The sequence below is a fragment of the Rhipicephalus microplus genome, chromosome 3 (assembly GCF_043290135.1).
Source record: "Rhipicephalus microplus isolate Deutch F79 chromosome 3, USDA_Rmic, whole genome shotgun sequence".
NCBI lineage: Eukaryota > Metazoa > Arthropoda > Arachnida > Ixodida > Ixodidae > Rhipicephalus > Rhipicephalus microplus.
In genome coordinates, this window is record NC_134702.1 from 170888306 (window position 1) to 170905943 (window position 17638).

At 45.1% G+C, this 17638-nt stretch overlaps 2 protein-coding genes across 7 annotated transcripts in view; one reads left to right on the forward strand and one right to left on the reverse strand.

Annotated features, from left to right (window-relative positions):
* Positions 1–17638, reverse strand: part of LOC119168574 (neurofibromin 1) — a 237568-nt gene that overhangs the window by 205851 nt on the left and 14079 nt on the right. The gene's annotated exons all lie outside the window — the stretch shown is intronic.
* On the forward strand, positions 1958–15816 carry LOC142804021 (uncharacterized). Its single transcript, XM_075890498.1, has 4 exons — positions 1958–2112; positions 9126–9252; positions 14438–14538; positions 15501–15816. Exons 1-4 carry the CDS (start codon positions 2089–2091, stop codon positions 15675–15677), a joined length of 429 nt encoding a protein of 142 aa, XP_075746613.1. The 5' UTR covers positions 1958–2088; the 3' UTR covers positions 15678–15816.

A 17638-nucleotide genomic window follows, 5' to 3' on the forward strand; every position in this document is an offset into this window, starting at 1 on the left:
ATCCCATATCACCTTGTACTCCCTGATTTGGTGTATTTATGTGAGCTCCTAAAGCAAGCCTACCTATTCCACGTTGCTTAATATCTAATCTTTCTTGAACTTCTGATCTCATGCACAAGATCGCATTGCCAAACGTCAGACCAGGAACCATGACCCCTTTCCATATTCCTCTCACATCATCATACCTATTGTAATTCCACAGTACCCTATTTTTCATGACTGCTGCATTCCTGTTACCTTTAGTCGTCACGTATATTTCGTGTTCCCTCAGGTACTCGGTCCCATTGCTTATCCATGCGCCCAGATATTTGTATTTATCTGTTATCTCTAGCGTGACCTCCTGTATTCTAAGCTCACTATCTTCATTATCATTAAAAATCATGAATGCTGAATTTTCCTTACTGAATCTGAAATCTAATCTATCTCCCTCATTACCGCAGATGTCCATCAATCTCTGCAAATCTTCCTTGTTGTCGGCCATTAGCACTATATCATCAGCTGCAGTGGGAGGAGCGCCCCCACGTTACCTGAGCCAGAACATGCCGGCTCATGACTAAAATTATTATGAAGAATAGCTCTTCCTCATATGCATACTGGTGGCTTGCGCAGCTGCTGTAAAAAGTTAGTGTTTAGATCACAGCCATTATTTATTATACGTCGTTTACCTCCGTATCCAGTTACACCAGCTCCACTTACATCGCCCCCACCACAAGGGGCGGAAATCCACAAAAAAATCAATATGAGCCGGGGAGACACAAGTCAGGCCAATGAGGTCATTTTGTATTTCCAATTTCGGTTGTATTTTATTTTCAGAGGAATTTAATCGTGTTTGAAATGAGGTCCAATAAACGAGCATGGGGTCCATCCTCGAGTAATCGCATTCCTCCACTCAGTGTTTTTGGAACCTGTCGAGCGGCTTTTGCGTTTCCATAGTCCCACACAGCTGAAGGGTATTGAACACAGGTATACGTGAAAAAAAAAATGATCAACCTTTAAAAAAAGATAGCTAAATGTCTAGGGGGCGCTTGCGAGGGATGTTCTGACTCGTGTCTGAACAGAAGGAAAGTCCTAACGCCCCGGCCTTCCTCCTCGTTATGACAATACTTGCCACGTCCTATAGGGACAATATGAAACCTACGTTTCTGACTCCGTGCATAAGCACATATCAGACGTGACAAAGAGCTGGAGCTACACGATCTACAGAACCATATGTCTGTGACAAAGAGCTGGAGCTACACGATCTACAGAACCATATGTCTGTGACAAAGAGCTGGAGCTACACGATCTACAGAACCATATCCGTCATCGTGGAGAGAGAAAACAATTTTCTCACATCAGTAAATCATGCACTCTCTCAATACCAAGATCCCCACCTCTTGCCTCGAGAAGATGCTCTGCAAGCGAGAACACTCGCAGAAATAAAATGCGAGTGGCCACGCCATTCAACTTGTGGCACTGATCGCCGTGACATACGTAATAAGGGCTGCAGCGCGAGCACGAATGTGCTAGAAGAAACAGACAAAGTCGAGGTACGGAAGGCAAAAGAGGACAACACGAGCGCATGGCCTCTTTTGCCTTCCGTACCTCGACTTTGTTTGTTTCTTCTAGCACATTCGTGCTCGCGCTGCAGCCCTTATTACTATGAATTCAAACCAACTAGCCCAAATCGCCATTCTTCTTCAGTGACATACGTAATAGATTTTGTAATGTATGCTACAGTTTACGCACTTCATAATCGGTAGAAGTACCTTACATTTTCCTTTAAGGGGGCCGGAGACTTTACCTAACAAAATCCGAGAAGTTTCGTTGAACCAATGCCGTCAGAACACGAACGAATACATTGAGATTCGTGACGTCATCATCGGAGATTTCAGAGTGAAATATAATTACGGAACTTTGAACCTGAGTTTCCCTACTAATAATGAAGCTATGATGTTGGAATTTGAAAATTCGGTCAAAATTAAATTAATGTTTCAAGTTACTCTCCCTTCAAGAGGCCCAATTGATGCTGCACGCAGAGGTGGCGCATGGTGCAGTTGCACACGCGAAGCGATGCCGAAGAAAAAGAAGTGACCAGCTGTCTCCAAAATGGCGGACCAGGCGACCGACACGGTGAGTCTAAGTCTTCATCGCCTCGTATAAGCGCCATTGCCGCAAATATGGTCACGCCGCCATACTATGTGAGCTTGATTTCTACTTTACCGTGGGGCTACCATTTTGAGCGTTACAACCCTTAGATGACATGATGCGTCCCTGGCAGAACGGAAAGGCACATTGATTCGAGTGCAGCTTGGCTATGCTTTTTCTTTGCCGTATTTTTTTTTTTCATATTCCATAGTGCTCAATGTTCTGCGTTGGGCATCCTGAGTTTTTGTGTCTGCGAATTTCCCACCCATTTCGAGTAAACAGCTTTTCGCACATGGTTAGACACCATGCAATGTACTGCGGCTGTACGAATCGAGCTTAACGCAAAGGCACGTTTCTTGAGGTAGCCACTGTACTTGAGGTTCCATTTGCGACTGCGTCCTGTACTCAACCTACACAGTATACTGTGTAGTATACTGTGTACTATACTGTGTAGTATACTGTGTAGTATACACAGATACTGTGTAATGACGGCAGTGACCTTTATCACTGCCGTCATTGTGGTGATTGACAATGGCAGAGCTGTTGCAAATATTTCGCGAGCTGCCGTCTTACTGCGGGTCAGACGTGTCCATACTCCACTGCGAGACCACCCTCTTTATATCGAAACCTTAAGGGTTTTTTCAAGGTAGTGGTACCAAAATTATATTAATTGCTTTATCAAGCAATACGACACTTTTTTAGTGTCTTCGACAGTTTCGTGTGAGTGTAAGCACTTCTTCATTGACGCAAAACGCCAATTAGAACCTTTCTTTCTCACTAAATTTTGGCAGTGGTCGAACATCACACGTGACATTTGTGTCACATGACTCTTCCGCATGTGACAGTGACTGGAAATTCAGCTGTTGGTTTATTTATAGGGCACTGAAACATGCGGTGCCCCGGGGGCCCATAAGATGGCCCGGCTATTGATTCTACAACGAGAGCGCGGTCACCGGTATTGCACAATTCTCGATTATTCTTAGACATTCTACGCGGGCACATGCGCAACTTGGTGGATAAAGTAGAAAACGTTTTGTAGTGACAAATATGGGCTCTAAGAACGACGAAGAAGACGTTTAGTGTGGCGGAGGCTCGTGTTGCTGCAGCTGCTGCTGAAAACTACTGGTTGCTGTCTCGGTGCTGTTAGGCCCAAGAAACGGTTGCTCTACCCCGGCGTGCGTCTAGCAGTATTCTTACATTTGGTGGAGAGTGCTGGTTGTCTCAAACTGGAACTCCGTTCCCGGACTCTACCTCAACCCCTCGCCTCGTCAATGCCTGACAACATGACCCAGCCCCCTGCAGTATTAATCCCATCTGTCACCTGTTCCGGAATGGAATGCCATGACAGCGAGATCCAGTGATTTTCAACGCGACCGACGACCAAGACGCCGAAGACTGGCTGTCGCCGTATGAAGCGGTAAGCGCCACAATAAGTGGGATGACACAGACAAGCTCGCTTGCCTCAATTTCTATCTCGCGGGCGTGGCAGAACTGTGGTTTAACAACCACAAAGCGGAAATACCCTCTTGGCCTAGCTTCAAGACGCACTTCACAGAAGTCTTTGGCCGACCCGCTGTTCGCAAGCTCCGCGCCGAACAGCGCCTGCGCTGCCGCGCACAGCGCTCAGGCGAGACCTTTACCTCGTATATTGAGGATGTTTTGGACCTCTGCCGTCGTATCGATTCAGAAATGTCTGACACTGACAAAATACGGCACATCATGAAAGGTATCGAGGACGATGCCTTTCACATGCTCGTTGCGAAAAACCCGCAAACCGTCGCCCAGCTTATTCAGCACTGTCAGAGTTTCGACGAGCTGCGAAGAGAGCGGATTTCTACTCGACGTCCAAACCTCGACACGACCTCTACATCTGGGTTAACCATTGGCGCCGTTTCCTCCGAACAAATCACGTTAATGCAGCAAATCCAGCAGTTTGTCCGAGAAGAAGTTTCGCGCCAATTGTCTCTTGTGCCGTACGTCCCGACCAGTGAGCATATGCTGACCCCAACGCTCCGCAAGGCAATCGAAGAGCAAGTTTCTGACGCCCTGTCTCCCACATACAATCCTCCGCCTATCTCCGCCCCTCTCACTTACGCTGAGGCCGCCAGACGATCGCCGCCGTCACTACCAACCGTCACGGATCTTGCTAGGCAGCCCCGTCCCCTCTACGCAGCAAGTCCTCCTACCCGTCGCCACCCACCTCCTGTTCGCCACCCCACACCACCATCAACAAACCCTTGGCGCACTCCAGACAATAGGCCAATTTGCTATTTCTGCCAGCTTCCTGGTCATGTAGCATGCTACTGCCGTCGTCGGGATTACAACCCAACTGCTGGTGAGGCGACTTATGACTCCTATCGTCCAGAGCCACCACAGCCGTCTTCGTTCCACCCCACGTCGTATCAGTCGCCGCCACGGCTTCGACAGGAATCGGTCGCCCTCACCACGGTGCCGCTCTATTTCTCCCATACTTCCTCGATCACCACCCGCCCAAACGGAAAACTGACCATCGCAGTTCCCGAGGCAAAAGCTGCGCATATATCGAAACCTTCAAGGCCTCCGTTTTTACCTGCTAATGAAATAACTGTGCATATTGATGGCGTACCTGCGAAAGCACTCGTTGATACTGGTGCTGCCGTGTATGTGTTAAGTGATGAACTGTGCCGCAAGTTGAAGAAGCTTACGCTGCCGCTTACCGATGTCTCTCTTCGCATGGCCACTGCGCATCACATCCAACCTTCTGCGGCGTGCACAGCTCGACTGGTCATCCAAAATATTTTGTATGTAGTCGAATTCGTTGTGTTTTCCCCATGTTCACACGATATCATCTTTGGCTGGGACTTCCTCTGCGCTCATCATGCCGTCGTTCACTGTGCGCGTGCCGAACTAGAGTTGCCGACGATGTGTGAACTGCCCCTGTGTGAAGCGCCGACGTCTGAAGGACCTTCTTTCAAGCCGCTATCTTCACGAGTCACCGTAGCCGCGGGCACTCACATCCCTCCTCTATCCTGTGTTCATGTGCCACTCTTCTGCGACGACGCACCCTCTGTCACCGCCCTCTTTATCCCCTCCGACACCTTCGGCTCTCGCAAAAGCTTCCTTCTCCCGTTCACAGTTGTCACCGTAGAAAACTCACGTGGCTCCATTTATATAACGAACTCGCTTCCTTCCCCGGCCATATTATTCCGTGGCGAACTCCTCGGTCACCTTGAGGAAATTGATTCTGTTTCATCCAGTCACCTACCTGATGACTTGTCATCATCTCACTTAAACATCATTACCTCTGATACCACCCCCACTCCATCTCCGGAGGTTTTTTCCCCATCCATTGATCCTAAACTTCCTGTTGCTCAGCGCATCCAACTCCTGGCTTTACTCGATCGCTTCAAGATGTCATTTGACCATAGTCAACCTTCTTTGGGTCGCAAGTCTGCCATCGTTCACAAAATCGACACCGTAGCCATGCACCTTTGCGCCAGCGCCCATATCGAGTTTCTCACGCTGAACGCCGTGCCATTGATGATCAGGTGAACGATATGCTTCGACGTGGTGTGATAAAACCATCAAACAGCCCTTGGGCCTCTCCGGTTGTACTGGTGAAAAAAAAAAAGGACGGCGGCATGAGATTTTGCGTTGATTACAGGCGTCTTAACAAGATCACCAGAAAAGATGTTTATCCGCTGCCCAGAATCGATGACGCCATCGATTGCCTGCAAGGAACAGAGTTCTTTTCTTCTTTAGATCTTCGATCCGGCTACTGGCAGGTCCCTATGAATGAAGCTGACCGCTCCAAGACTGCGTTTGTAACGCCTGACGGATTGTACGAGTTTAACGTCATGCCATTCGGCCTCTATAATGCGCCTGCCACCTTCGAGCGTCTCATGGACAACATCCTTAGAGGCTTTAAATGGAACACAAGCCTGTGCTATTTGGATGACCTCGTCGTTTTTTCGAAGGACTTCAACTCCCACCTCAGCCGTCTAGAAAGCGTCCTGACTTGTCTTTCGAACGCTGGACTGCAGCTGAATTTGAAGAAATGCCACTTCGCTGCCCGCCAGCTTACCATCTTAGGGCATGTTGTTAGCAAGCATGGTGTCCGTCCTGATCCAGCCAAGCTTCGCGCTGTCACCGACTTTCCCAGGCTGGCTACACTAAAAGAACTCCGCAGCTTCATCGGGCTCTGCTCATATTTTCCCTGTTTTGTGCGCAATTTCGCCCCCATAATCGCACCTCTGACGCAGCTACTTGCCGACAACCAAGACCTCTCGGCGTGGTCCCCAGCATGCGACGAAGCATTCGTGTCTTTACGCCATCTTCTGACATCACCACCTATCCTACGCCACTTTGATCCAGACGCTCCAACTGAAATTCATACGGCACTAGTGGCGTTGGCCTCGGCGCTATTCTTGCTCAGCGTAAATCTGGTTTCGATGAGTATGTTGTGTTTTACGCTAGTCGCAGCCTCACTAAAGCGGAAAAGAACTATTCAGTCACCGAGATAGAATGCTTTGCCATTTTTTGGGCAATCACAAAATTCCGACCTTACGTATATGGCCACCCATTTGACGTCGTGACTGATCATCACACATTGTGTTGGTTGTCGTCATTAAAAGACCCATCTGGTCACCTAGCTCGCTGGGCACTACGTCTCCAAGATTACGATATTCGTGTAATTTATCGGTCAGGCCACAAGCATTCGGACGCCGACGCTCTTTCTCGCTCGCCACTTCCCCATGATTATGTTGCAGCGTCTGTTTCCAGCTGCGAATGTTCTTCACTTGAACAGGCCGACATGTCCGCTGAGCAACGCCAGGATCCATGGATAGCGTCTCTCTTAGTACTGTCTCAGACGTCTCCACGTACCGACAACCGTTTACTTCGACGAACTGCTCGCCATTTTACCATCCGTGACGGTCTTCTGTACCGGCGAACTACCTATCTGATGGCCGCAAATGGTTGCTGGTAATACCTCGCCACCTACGTTCTGACGTCTGTGCCTCCTTCCACGCGGATCCGCAATGCGCCCACGCAGGTGTAGTGAAGACGTATGCTCGCCTACGAATTCGATATTACTGGCGCGGAATGTACCGCTTTGTTAGGCAGTACGTCCGTTCATGTTCCTTGTGCCAACGCCGGAAGAGCTCCCCTCGCACATCTACAGGGCCACTCCAGCCACTGCCTTGTCTTTCTCGGCCTTTCAGCCGCATCGGAATCGACTTGTACGGTCCCCTACCATACACACCAAATGGAAACCACTGGGTCATCGTAGCCGTGGACCACCTTACGCGCTACGCCGAAACTTCGGCGCTTCCCGAGGCCACTGCGCGTGAAGTCGGCCTGTTCATTCTGCACAACCTCGTCCTTAGGCATGGTACACCCCGCGAGCTTCTCAGTGACCGTGGGCGTTCTTTCTTGTCGGAAGCTGTAGAAGCCCTCCTACGCGAATGCAACATCGTGCACCGAACAACGACCGCATACCACCCCCAAACCAACGGGATGACCGAGCGATTTAATCGCACGCTGGGTGACATGCTCTCCATGTATGTTTCTGATGACCATACGAACTGTGACCGCATACTGTCATTCGTTACTTACGCTTACAATAGCGCAATTCAATCGACAACTGGATTCTTACCGTTCTTCCTTCTTTATGGTCGAAAACCTTCATCGTTCTTGGACACACTTCTTCTGTACTGCCCAGACCCTTCAGAATCGACAACTTTGGCCGAAGCTGCCACGTATGTCGAAAAATGCCGGCAGCTCGCACGTTCGCTAACAACGCACGATCAGGCACGCCAGAAGCACTCGCATGACCGACGCTCATCCCCTTCGTCATACGCGCCTGGGGCAATCGTGTGGCTCCGCGTACCATCGTCTGCCCCAGGCCTTTGCTCAAAGTTCATACCCAAGTATGACGGTCCGTACCGGATCCTGCACCAGACTTCACCAGTCAACTACATAGTTGAACCTATTCAGCCACCTACAGATCAACGGCGCCGCGGGCGCGAGACTGTGCACGTCGAGCGCCTAAAACCTCACTATGACCCACCATTCCTGTCTGTGCCATAGGTCACCAGGATGGCTCCTTTCGCACCGGGGAGTCAATGTAGTGACAAATAGGGGCTCTAAGAACGACGAAGAAGACGTTTGTTGTGGCGGAGGCTCGTGCTGCTGCAGCTGCTGCTGAAAACCGCTGGTTGCTGTCTCGGTGCTGTTAGGCCCAATAAACGGTTGCTCTACTCCGGCGTGCGTCTAGCAGTATTCTTACAGTTTTAACAAAACCAAGCCGTAGCATATGAATAATCATGTGCCCCGCTGTCCACCGAGAAAGCGGCGAAATTCTACAACGATGACCAGCATTCAAGGGAAAGCCTATAACTTCGCCCTTGGGCGCACTTCGAAAAACAACGGGAGGTAGAAGTTGATTCTGAGTTTTCCATCACCACCTGCCTCATTATCACAACCTGGTTTCGACGCGTCACACCACGTAGCACTTGTTCAAATTCTATTTCGCAGTGTATAAAGGAAGCCTGTGAAATTTCGAATTCGCAATCAGCGTCACACTGAAGGCTGAAATGCAAAGCAACAAACGACGATCAGATTTCTAGACTAAGTTTAAGCAAAGAATATTTCTCCCTGAGTTTTCTGAACTGGTAATAAAATATCTTTCCCTCTGAGCGAACGTGAGAGAAACCTTACAAAGGATACCAGGGTAAAGTTGTTTAGTGCTTTCTGACAGTGTCTCCTGGCAGCTTCTTAGTACTAGACACCTTTTCCATTTTTTTCTCCTTGGAAAGAATCCTTACCAAGACGATATGAAAATGTGAAGTAGGTGTAGGGGGGGTATGGGGTAGCTGCGCGCTGTGGGTAGCACGCAAATGAATATTTTTAAAATAAAAATTCCAAGTTTCGCAACGTTGTACAATTGAAGCAGTGTACTACATGCCCATAATTGATAGAGACTATAATTGGGGATGCATTATTATAACCCCCAACAGGCGTGCGTCGACGTCCAGCAGTGCGACAGTGGCGCCGTCTCGCCGAAGCACGTCCTCGCCAAAGACGGCGGGTCGCCCTTCTTCCAGGAGGGCCACTTGAACGCCGGGGAGCAGCAGCACACGGGAGGTAGGAATACAAGGCTCGAATCGATTTTACACTAGCTCAAGTCTTGCGACCTGCTGCTCAGCGCACCATACGACTCAAACGCTGAAATCTGCACCAAGAAAATTTTCTTCAATCAATCAATATTTTTAGCTGTTTCAAAAAATTGATACTATGCAGGCAAAAGTGCAGCAAAAGGCCCGAAGTTTACAAACTGAAGAGGGGACTTCCAATTTTAAATTGTTTTTAGTAACAACTACATTACTAAATACTCTGTTTATAGCCCTTGGTGAATGGTACACATATAAAACAACTTAAAAAACAGAAAGCAGCTGTTACACATTAAATAAACCAGCCTTGGCAGTAACTAGTTACTGGTAAAGCATTACCACGTAGTGTATACTTACCTTCTTGAGTAACTTGTAACTGTAACTATATACTACATTTAGGTTAGATGAACTTGTACTTGTAACACTGTTACTTATTTCACACAGTAACTGTAAAAGGAATTACTGTTACAGGCATAATCATAGCTTTTACAAAAAATTATCCAACAGCACCACTGCTTGAAGGCCGATGTAAAACGCCTTTCACATTTTGGAACTTACTTCTTTACCATATCATCTCGACCTTTCACCTTTACACGATATGAGTTTTGTATATATAGTTGTATAATTATGAATAGTTTGTATGTATAGTTACCTACTTTACATTGTTTGCATGGGAGCTAATTAACGTGACCCCTAGCGATGACGCTGCAATTTACTGCATTCACGTGCAAAATACGACACGTCCGCTGGAGATGAGCTTTCTCGGCTGTGCTTGTCGACATCCTTTTACACTGTACGTACACGTGCGCTGTTTGCACTTTTCGTTTTCTCGGCTTAAGCTCATCCTGTAAAGGGTTACGTATATACCAGTCTTGCTGCCGTCTTTATCGATCGTCAGAACTACGTCACAGTGTTGAATAAATCAGTAGCATTTGTGGATTACAACTTCAGGACAACTTCTTTGGCGAATCGGTGCTTACTGAGCACAATGTGTATTTGTTACGATGCTATCTAAAGTTTGCAAAATTATTATTTAGAACTTAACTTGCGATATATTTCAGCAAAACAAAGTCATATCCGAACTTTATTCACTTTTCATGTATTACCACGCCGGAATGCTAATAATCTCCTCTAGTCCCGAGTGCGGAAAATGACTTGTATTGTAGAAAAACAGCTAATAATAATAATAATAATAATAATAATAATAATAATAATAATAATAATAATAATAATAATAATAATAATAATAATAATAATAATAGCACGAGGTTTAAAGGTATGTGTTACCACTTTTCGTAACTGAATTACGGTTTCGATTCAATTGCATGTCTTATACTGTACCATATATGAAACTTCTTCAAGAAAACGGAGGTCATCCAAACAAAAAAGGCCGGTCAAAATGTATTTAAAGGGACACTGAAGAGACGAACACGACTTCTCGCGTGTTAGTCGTTCGCAATTTCACAATACCCAAAACCCCAATCTTGCCGCGAGAAGATGCGCAAAAACAAAATATGGATGGCGATGCCAGCTTGAAACTCTGCAGTACACACCAAAGGCCGCGACGTGACAGATTCGGACGCAGTTCGTCATCGGTAAAAACGGAGTACGTCGGCTTTTGAGGCGGCCAGAGACATCGCACATACCAAGATCCAGGAAGTTTGGTTCAGCCAGTGCGACCCAAAACAAAGGAAATATATACTCGTAGATTTCGGCGTGTAATTAAGATAAAATGAAACCTTGTATTTAGACTGTATTAATAAACTTCTGATTGTGATTCACGTTAGAATTCTTAGAGTATGCAGTTTATCGATCTAAACTGATTGCTTCTTTCACTTTAGTGTGTCTTTTAATTCATCGTGTATGACACGCATAATCGAACTCTGCACCCTGATTGTTCTGGACACCACTTTATCTTTGTATACATATAGACACAGACTCCTACGAGCAAGGCCCTCCATAGCCGATCACGTTTGATCGTATTCGTGTACATGCGCTGCCGTCACTGTGATAATTGCAAGGGTGGGTATGCAGATACTGACAAGTTTTGTTACCAAACATATTCCATAGCAGGCATTATCATGCACAAATCTGCAAGCAATGGAAACGGTGATCTATACGGCTTGTTTGGCGATTCTGAAGGAAGTGGCGGCTGCGTCAGTCGAGATATGCGCCCTGCAGAAAGCTTCTTCCAAAATCTCAAGAGAATTTCTGAAGGTTCGGCGTTTCAACGGTCTTCTCACCATTCAACGGGCTCCCACTCAATCTCTAAGAAAAATCACAGGAGACTTTCAGAGAGCCTTTGCAGTGGGATCACATTGTAAAGTGGTGCATGGACGGCCAAGGAAACTATTTTGAAGCATGCGAATGACATACACCTGTTGTATCAATAAGTTATTTTTGCGAGAACCGGTCTCGTTACTTCATGTGGACAGACCGAACCAAATGATACCAAATATGATAACAAATGTTACCTGGAATCAAAAGTTACAGCGGGAATAGACAGCAGGAAATGAAAAGTGACAAATCCCTTGCCTACTTCTCAGTCAGTTGAAAACATTCTACCATAGTCCCTCAGTGATTCTACTCAACTGTACCAATTGAAAATTTAATTTTCATCTAGAGAATGAGGGTGGGCTCCTGAGAAATCTGTACTCTTTTCACTCGAGGAGAAATCGATCCTTCGAATTGTGGGTATATACGATGCGATATGTTTCGAATTTCAAGTTTATTTCACATTTCCTTTGTACAAGAAAAAGAGAAAACGCAAGGGAAAGAAACAAAAAGCTGCAAAACAGCAGCTTGACGAGGTTCTTGCCCCCTTGGCTTGGCGACAAAACATACAGCATATAAATATAGAGCGAAAAAAAAAAACATATTCACACGCTTTTATGTCGACAAGTACTCATGTATATACAACATCTGAACACTTTCCCATTTATACATTAACAAAAAATATCTAAATATATTCACATACAACAGTTTTCATACATACATGCTATTCATCATAGAAAAGAGACAAAAGAAAAAAAAACGTGAATTTGAAATCGGCAAATAATATTCATATAATTCTACCTTTATTTGATTTTAACGCTTTTTTTGTTAGAGTACTCAACTCGGTTTTCGAGGAATACAACACATTTAATACACAAGGCACTTGGTACTGCAATCGACGTGAGCCGTATAAATTTGTTCTTGAAAATGGCCAAACTTAATTATTTCGTTTTCTGAATTCATATAATGGTTCCTGTGATACAACTAGGTTACACAAGTTAAAAAATATCGCATTGTTGCGCCGGAAATACTTCTTTATTTTCAAAACAATGTTGTATTGGTAAAAGTTTTCAGTAGGCAGTACTTTGAAAGTGCGGAATATTTCGTTGGTATGTGCATCCAATGGAGCAGTGACAATATACCGAACAGTTTTTTTTTTTGTAAAGTTTGTAAGCTATGAATATTTGTTTTTGATGTTGTGCTCCACACTAGATTACGGTAACTGACATGCGATAGGAACAGACTCTTATACAACATAAGCTTTGTTTTGTGAGGAAGCATGTATCGTAATCGGCAGATAACGCCACATGCTCTAGCTAGTTTAGACGCAGTACGTTCAACATGTGCGTCCCCATTTAAATGATTGTTAAAGATAACGCCAAATGTTTTTACGTTGTCAACTAATTATATCTTTATGAACGTAAGTAAAGAGCACTGCTGCAGTTTACATGTTTTTGCGGTGGTGTGAATAATACAGCCTTAGTTTTTTTGCAACAATTTGTAATGATTTTAAATCACTTAACTTTTGTAGTATGCTTAAGGATGTGTTTGCTACGTTTACAAGATCTACGATGTCATGACACTGAAAACAAAAACTGGTGTCATCCGCGCAAACTACAAAATGAGCAAGTTTCGTTATATTTGCTATGTCATTATTGTAAAGATTGAATGAAACAGGTCCAAGTATGCCACCTTGGGGAACACCTTGTGTTAAGGATCTTGCTGATGAGAGTTTCGATCCAATAGCAACGCACTGTTTTCTGTATTGAAGATATGATTTTAGAAGTTTGCGTGTAACGCCGCTTAAGCCGTTATGCTCCAACTTTGAGAATAGGGTTTGATGGTTTATAGAATCGAAAGCTTTCGAAAACTCAATGAAAATACCTAGAGTTAATATATTTTGCTCAAAGTTGTTTAGGATTAATTCTTTTTGCGATAACAAAGCAAGCTCCGTTGATATGCCACTGCGGGATCCATATTGTGTATCTGATAAGATATTATGTTTATCACAAAATGATGTTATTCTTTTACATATGACCTTTTCGGGGCCTTTAGAAATTATCGGAAGTACAAAAACTGGTTTATAGTTTGTTAATTCATTTGTGTTGCCGGATTTAAATAAAACGATCACTTTGGCATGCTGCATTCTCTCAGGAAAGACGCAATTATATAAACATGTTAAACATGTGAGTAAGCACATCTACCACAAGGTCAAGCACATATTTGATTGGTCGAAATTGAAGTCCATTTATATCTCGCGATGCACTATTTTTTAACGACATAAACGTCTTGTATACTTCCTCTGCCGTTACAGGTTCAAAAAACGCAGTGTGTCTGTTAGGGTTACCCAGAAAAAAAGTGGCGTTTATATCATAAGTACTAGAGTTCGGAGACGTAAAGTGCTTGTTAAATGTGTTAGCTAATTCTTCACCACCTACGACGTTATCACCAATCGTCAGCTCTAGCTCCTGCTGCCTGTGACAGTCGGGCAGAAGAATCTGATACGACATCATTTCTGGTTCCGGCTCTAATAAAGGCCTTTTCGAAATGGCTATTTCTAGCATTTCTCAAAAACTTATTTAAAAAGTTTTGGTATGTTTTTGAAAGACGAGAGGTCCGCGGGTTCCCGAGTTTTTACAAACTTCGCGTACAATAAGTTCTTTTCACGGATCATTCTGAAGCATTCCTCCGTTAGCACGGTTTCCCAATTTTCTTTTTCGATCTTTTAATTTTTATATGGAAAACAATTTTCGTAAACATTTACAAATACATGCATGAACGTATTGTAAGCTTCGTCTGCGTCTGTGCAATCAAGTACTGAGTTTTGAGGATGTGCATGTGTAAGGCGTATGAGAGTCGACCGCATTTGCACTTGTTGCGTGCAGAGCTGGCCAAGATGATGGCGAAGATGATGAGCTGCTCTCCCATGGACATGGGTCCTGACGGAGGACATCTGCCACCGAACGACATGGCCGACTCGCTTAAGGTACGCCCGCTGCCTCACCTTTCCCACGCACCAACACGGAGCTTAAAGTATACCTCCTTGGGACAAAATGCCGTCATATATGGTCGAGTTCACAACATCAAGTCAAATTTGACGCGACGTTGTGACCTGTCCACGTGACCAGGTATGACACCTCTGATTGGTTCGAAACACCACCGTTGCAGAGTGATGACGTCCTGAAGGGGAACAGCATATACTATATCGCCTTTCAGGGCACGTTTCCATACACCACCCCACCAGCTCCGCACAGCACAACGAAGGCTGTAGAGATCATGTGGAATTAGCTTGTTCACAAACATCCGCGCCAAACTACGAAAGAATTCTGACAAGAAAAGTCATTCCTGTCATTTCTTGACAACACTTCAAAATTTGACAACACTTCATTTATCTCTGCTAATTCTCACGTGACCGGTTGGGATCTTCGTGAATAAGCTTACTCAGTCGCCTCTCCTGGAACTAAAGCCGAAAAGTTTTTTTAACGTTTAAACCACTTTTAAACCATCCCATATGACGAATCGCTCTTTGGCCACGCACTTCGCAATCTCTAGTGCAGCATCTGTGGCTTCCGCGTTCCATTTAAACAAAAAAACTGAAGCTGTTGGGAATGCTTTTTCTGTCGATTTGGCACTACATTTTTATAGCTTGAAAGAAGGCAAAGAAGGACAGTGGTATTGAAATCTAAATAAACCAATTTGCCGCGCGCACAATTTTTTCATTAAACACCATAAAACGCATAGACAAGTTTCTTTTGCGCGCAAAAGTTTCACTTCAAAATTGGCCTGTCACGTGCCGAGCTATTTGATTGTGACGCCATAAGCGCGATATTGTGTATGATCGAGCATCATTATCACAATCAGCATCATCATAATCACCATCTTGGTGCGTCCAGAGAAATAAAACGCCATCTCTCATTCATCGTCCACGCGGGGATGCTCGTCTCGCAGGCGCGTGACCTGCTGGCCAAGGCAGAGCAGAGCGGCGAAGATGAGGACGCCACCGTGCAGCGTTTCGAAGACCTGGTTGCCCAGGGCAGGGACGTGCTCGACCAGATCAACGACACCCTCAACCTCCTGCTGGCCGCCGAGATGAACAGCGCCGCCGCCGAAGATGCGGCGCGCTGAGCGCCTCCCGTTCACGGCCAAGGGCTGCAGGGTTACCTCCGGGGCTGCGACGAGTCATCGCGAGGAGCTCCGCAAGCACATTCGAGACACGGTCACTGTTATGTGGACGGTCAACGAATACAACACCATGCCAAATCGAGCAGTGTTCATTTGTGCATGCGCGACTACCTCTTATAGGTGCAGTGATCAACTAGAGTTCGCTTTATATGCGCCGGCGTAGCCAGAAAGCCACCGCTCAGCTGCCCCATCTTCCAGAAGTTTTTGCTGCTTTAGGACACAGAACACACAACGACACTCAGTCACGCTTGCCTGCAGACCAAAACACGCCCCTCCCACTATTCTCGGAACAGATTTATGCCCCCGACTGGAATGACGGAGCTGTCAGTCATTGCACCTTTAATGCGGTTGATACGTACTTGAGCCACTACAACTATTATCAACAGTTTGCTACCAAACATGCGTTGCACTGGCGGGAATAAGTCCTGCGGATAAAAAATAATGCGCATCTTGGTCCCAACTACGGCTATTACCTTGTGTGCGTCGTGCACAGCTCGACCAGCAGCTGCGTGCTTAAGCTTGCTTCGAATATGCACGCATGACGTAAATGTCTCGTCACTCGAACGTCACCAATACAATTAGGCGCAACGGATGTCGTAAATGTTTATATTTTGTTAGTATCTAAAGTATTTGCATGCTATAACTAAGCATACATACATTCTCCTCGAAAATTTCTAACCATACATTCATACACCTTTCAATTAGCCCGAAATTTCTTGTTCGTTTCAGTTTGTCTATCTTTAATGCAGAATAAAGACTTCCTTTTTACACTTCTCCAACGTGAAATAGCCATCCACATAGTTGAAACAACTTTCGTCCAATAAATCATGATATATATATATATATATATATATATATATATATATATATATATATATATATATATATATATATATATATATATATATATATATATATATATGTGTGTGTGTGTGTGTGTGTGTGTGTGTGTGTGTGTGTGTGTGTGTGTGTGTGTGTGTGTCAAGCACGATAACCTTTTTAAATAATGTAAGACTTTTGTTCAATATGATGCGTAGTGAAGGGAGATTTCTCATTGTTTCTGTGCTGCCTGTATTGCCTGGCTTAATTTTGTTAAAATATAGACACGCTGAGCACGTAAGTAGAACAGGTAATCTTAAAAGCCTTACGGTTGGCGAAGCGTATGCCGCCAACGTGAAAGAGGTTCGCCTTCGTCAGGCATTTACCGTCCTGACAAAGGTAACGCACATGAAGTGTTCGTCGTGAACACTCTTACGAAGACAGCTCTCCGTGTTGAAACAGCTGCCTCGGAGGCATCGCTCATTCGGCCCCCTGTTTTCCTAAAGAAATAGAATGCTTAGTCATAGGATCGCTTATGCAGAATGCTGATCAAGCCAGCGTTTGCACTCATATTGAGTAAACTTCTCAAGGGCAATGTACAACTTGAAAAAGTATGTATATAGTCGATACATTACAAATGACTAAGTACACCGCGCAAAATTGGTGTAAAAACGCACTCGTGTATTATTCTTACCTGCGTGCCCAGCCAGAGGTTCTTGGGTTGTGTTGGACTAGGTTGCCAACTGCAGTTAAAATGGGGATTTTTGAAGTACTCACAATGCATCTGTGAAGCAATACGCGGGCTATGCAACAAAGAATTATTGTTCAGTTCTTTGCAATGGGCGGGAAGCTTTAAACCCCGAACTTGAAACGCACGCTGTGGCTGATTCTATATATAGAATCAGCCACAGCGTGCGTGGCTTACAAAAGCACGAACTACAGTTCGTGCTTTTGTAATGGCTACGTGAAAAGCTTTCAACCACAAACTTGTTGCACAACTGACGTGGTGTTACACGTGGTGTGATTCGGCAAACATACAATAGTTAACGTAACTCCTATCCCGGCATGACTGCCATTTCCACAGC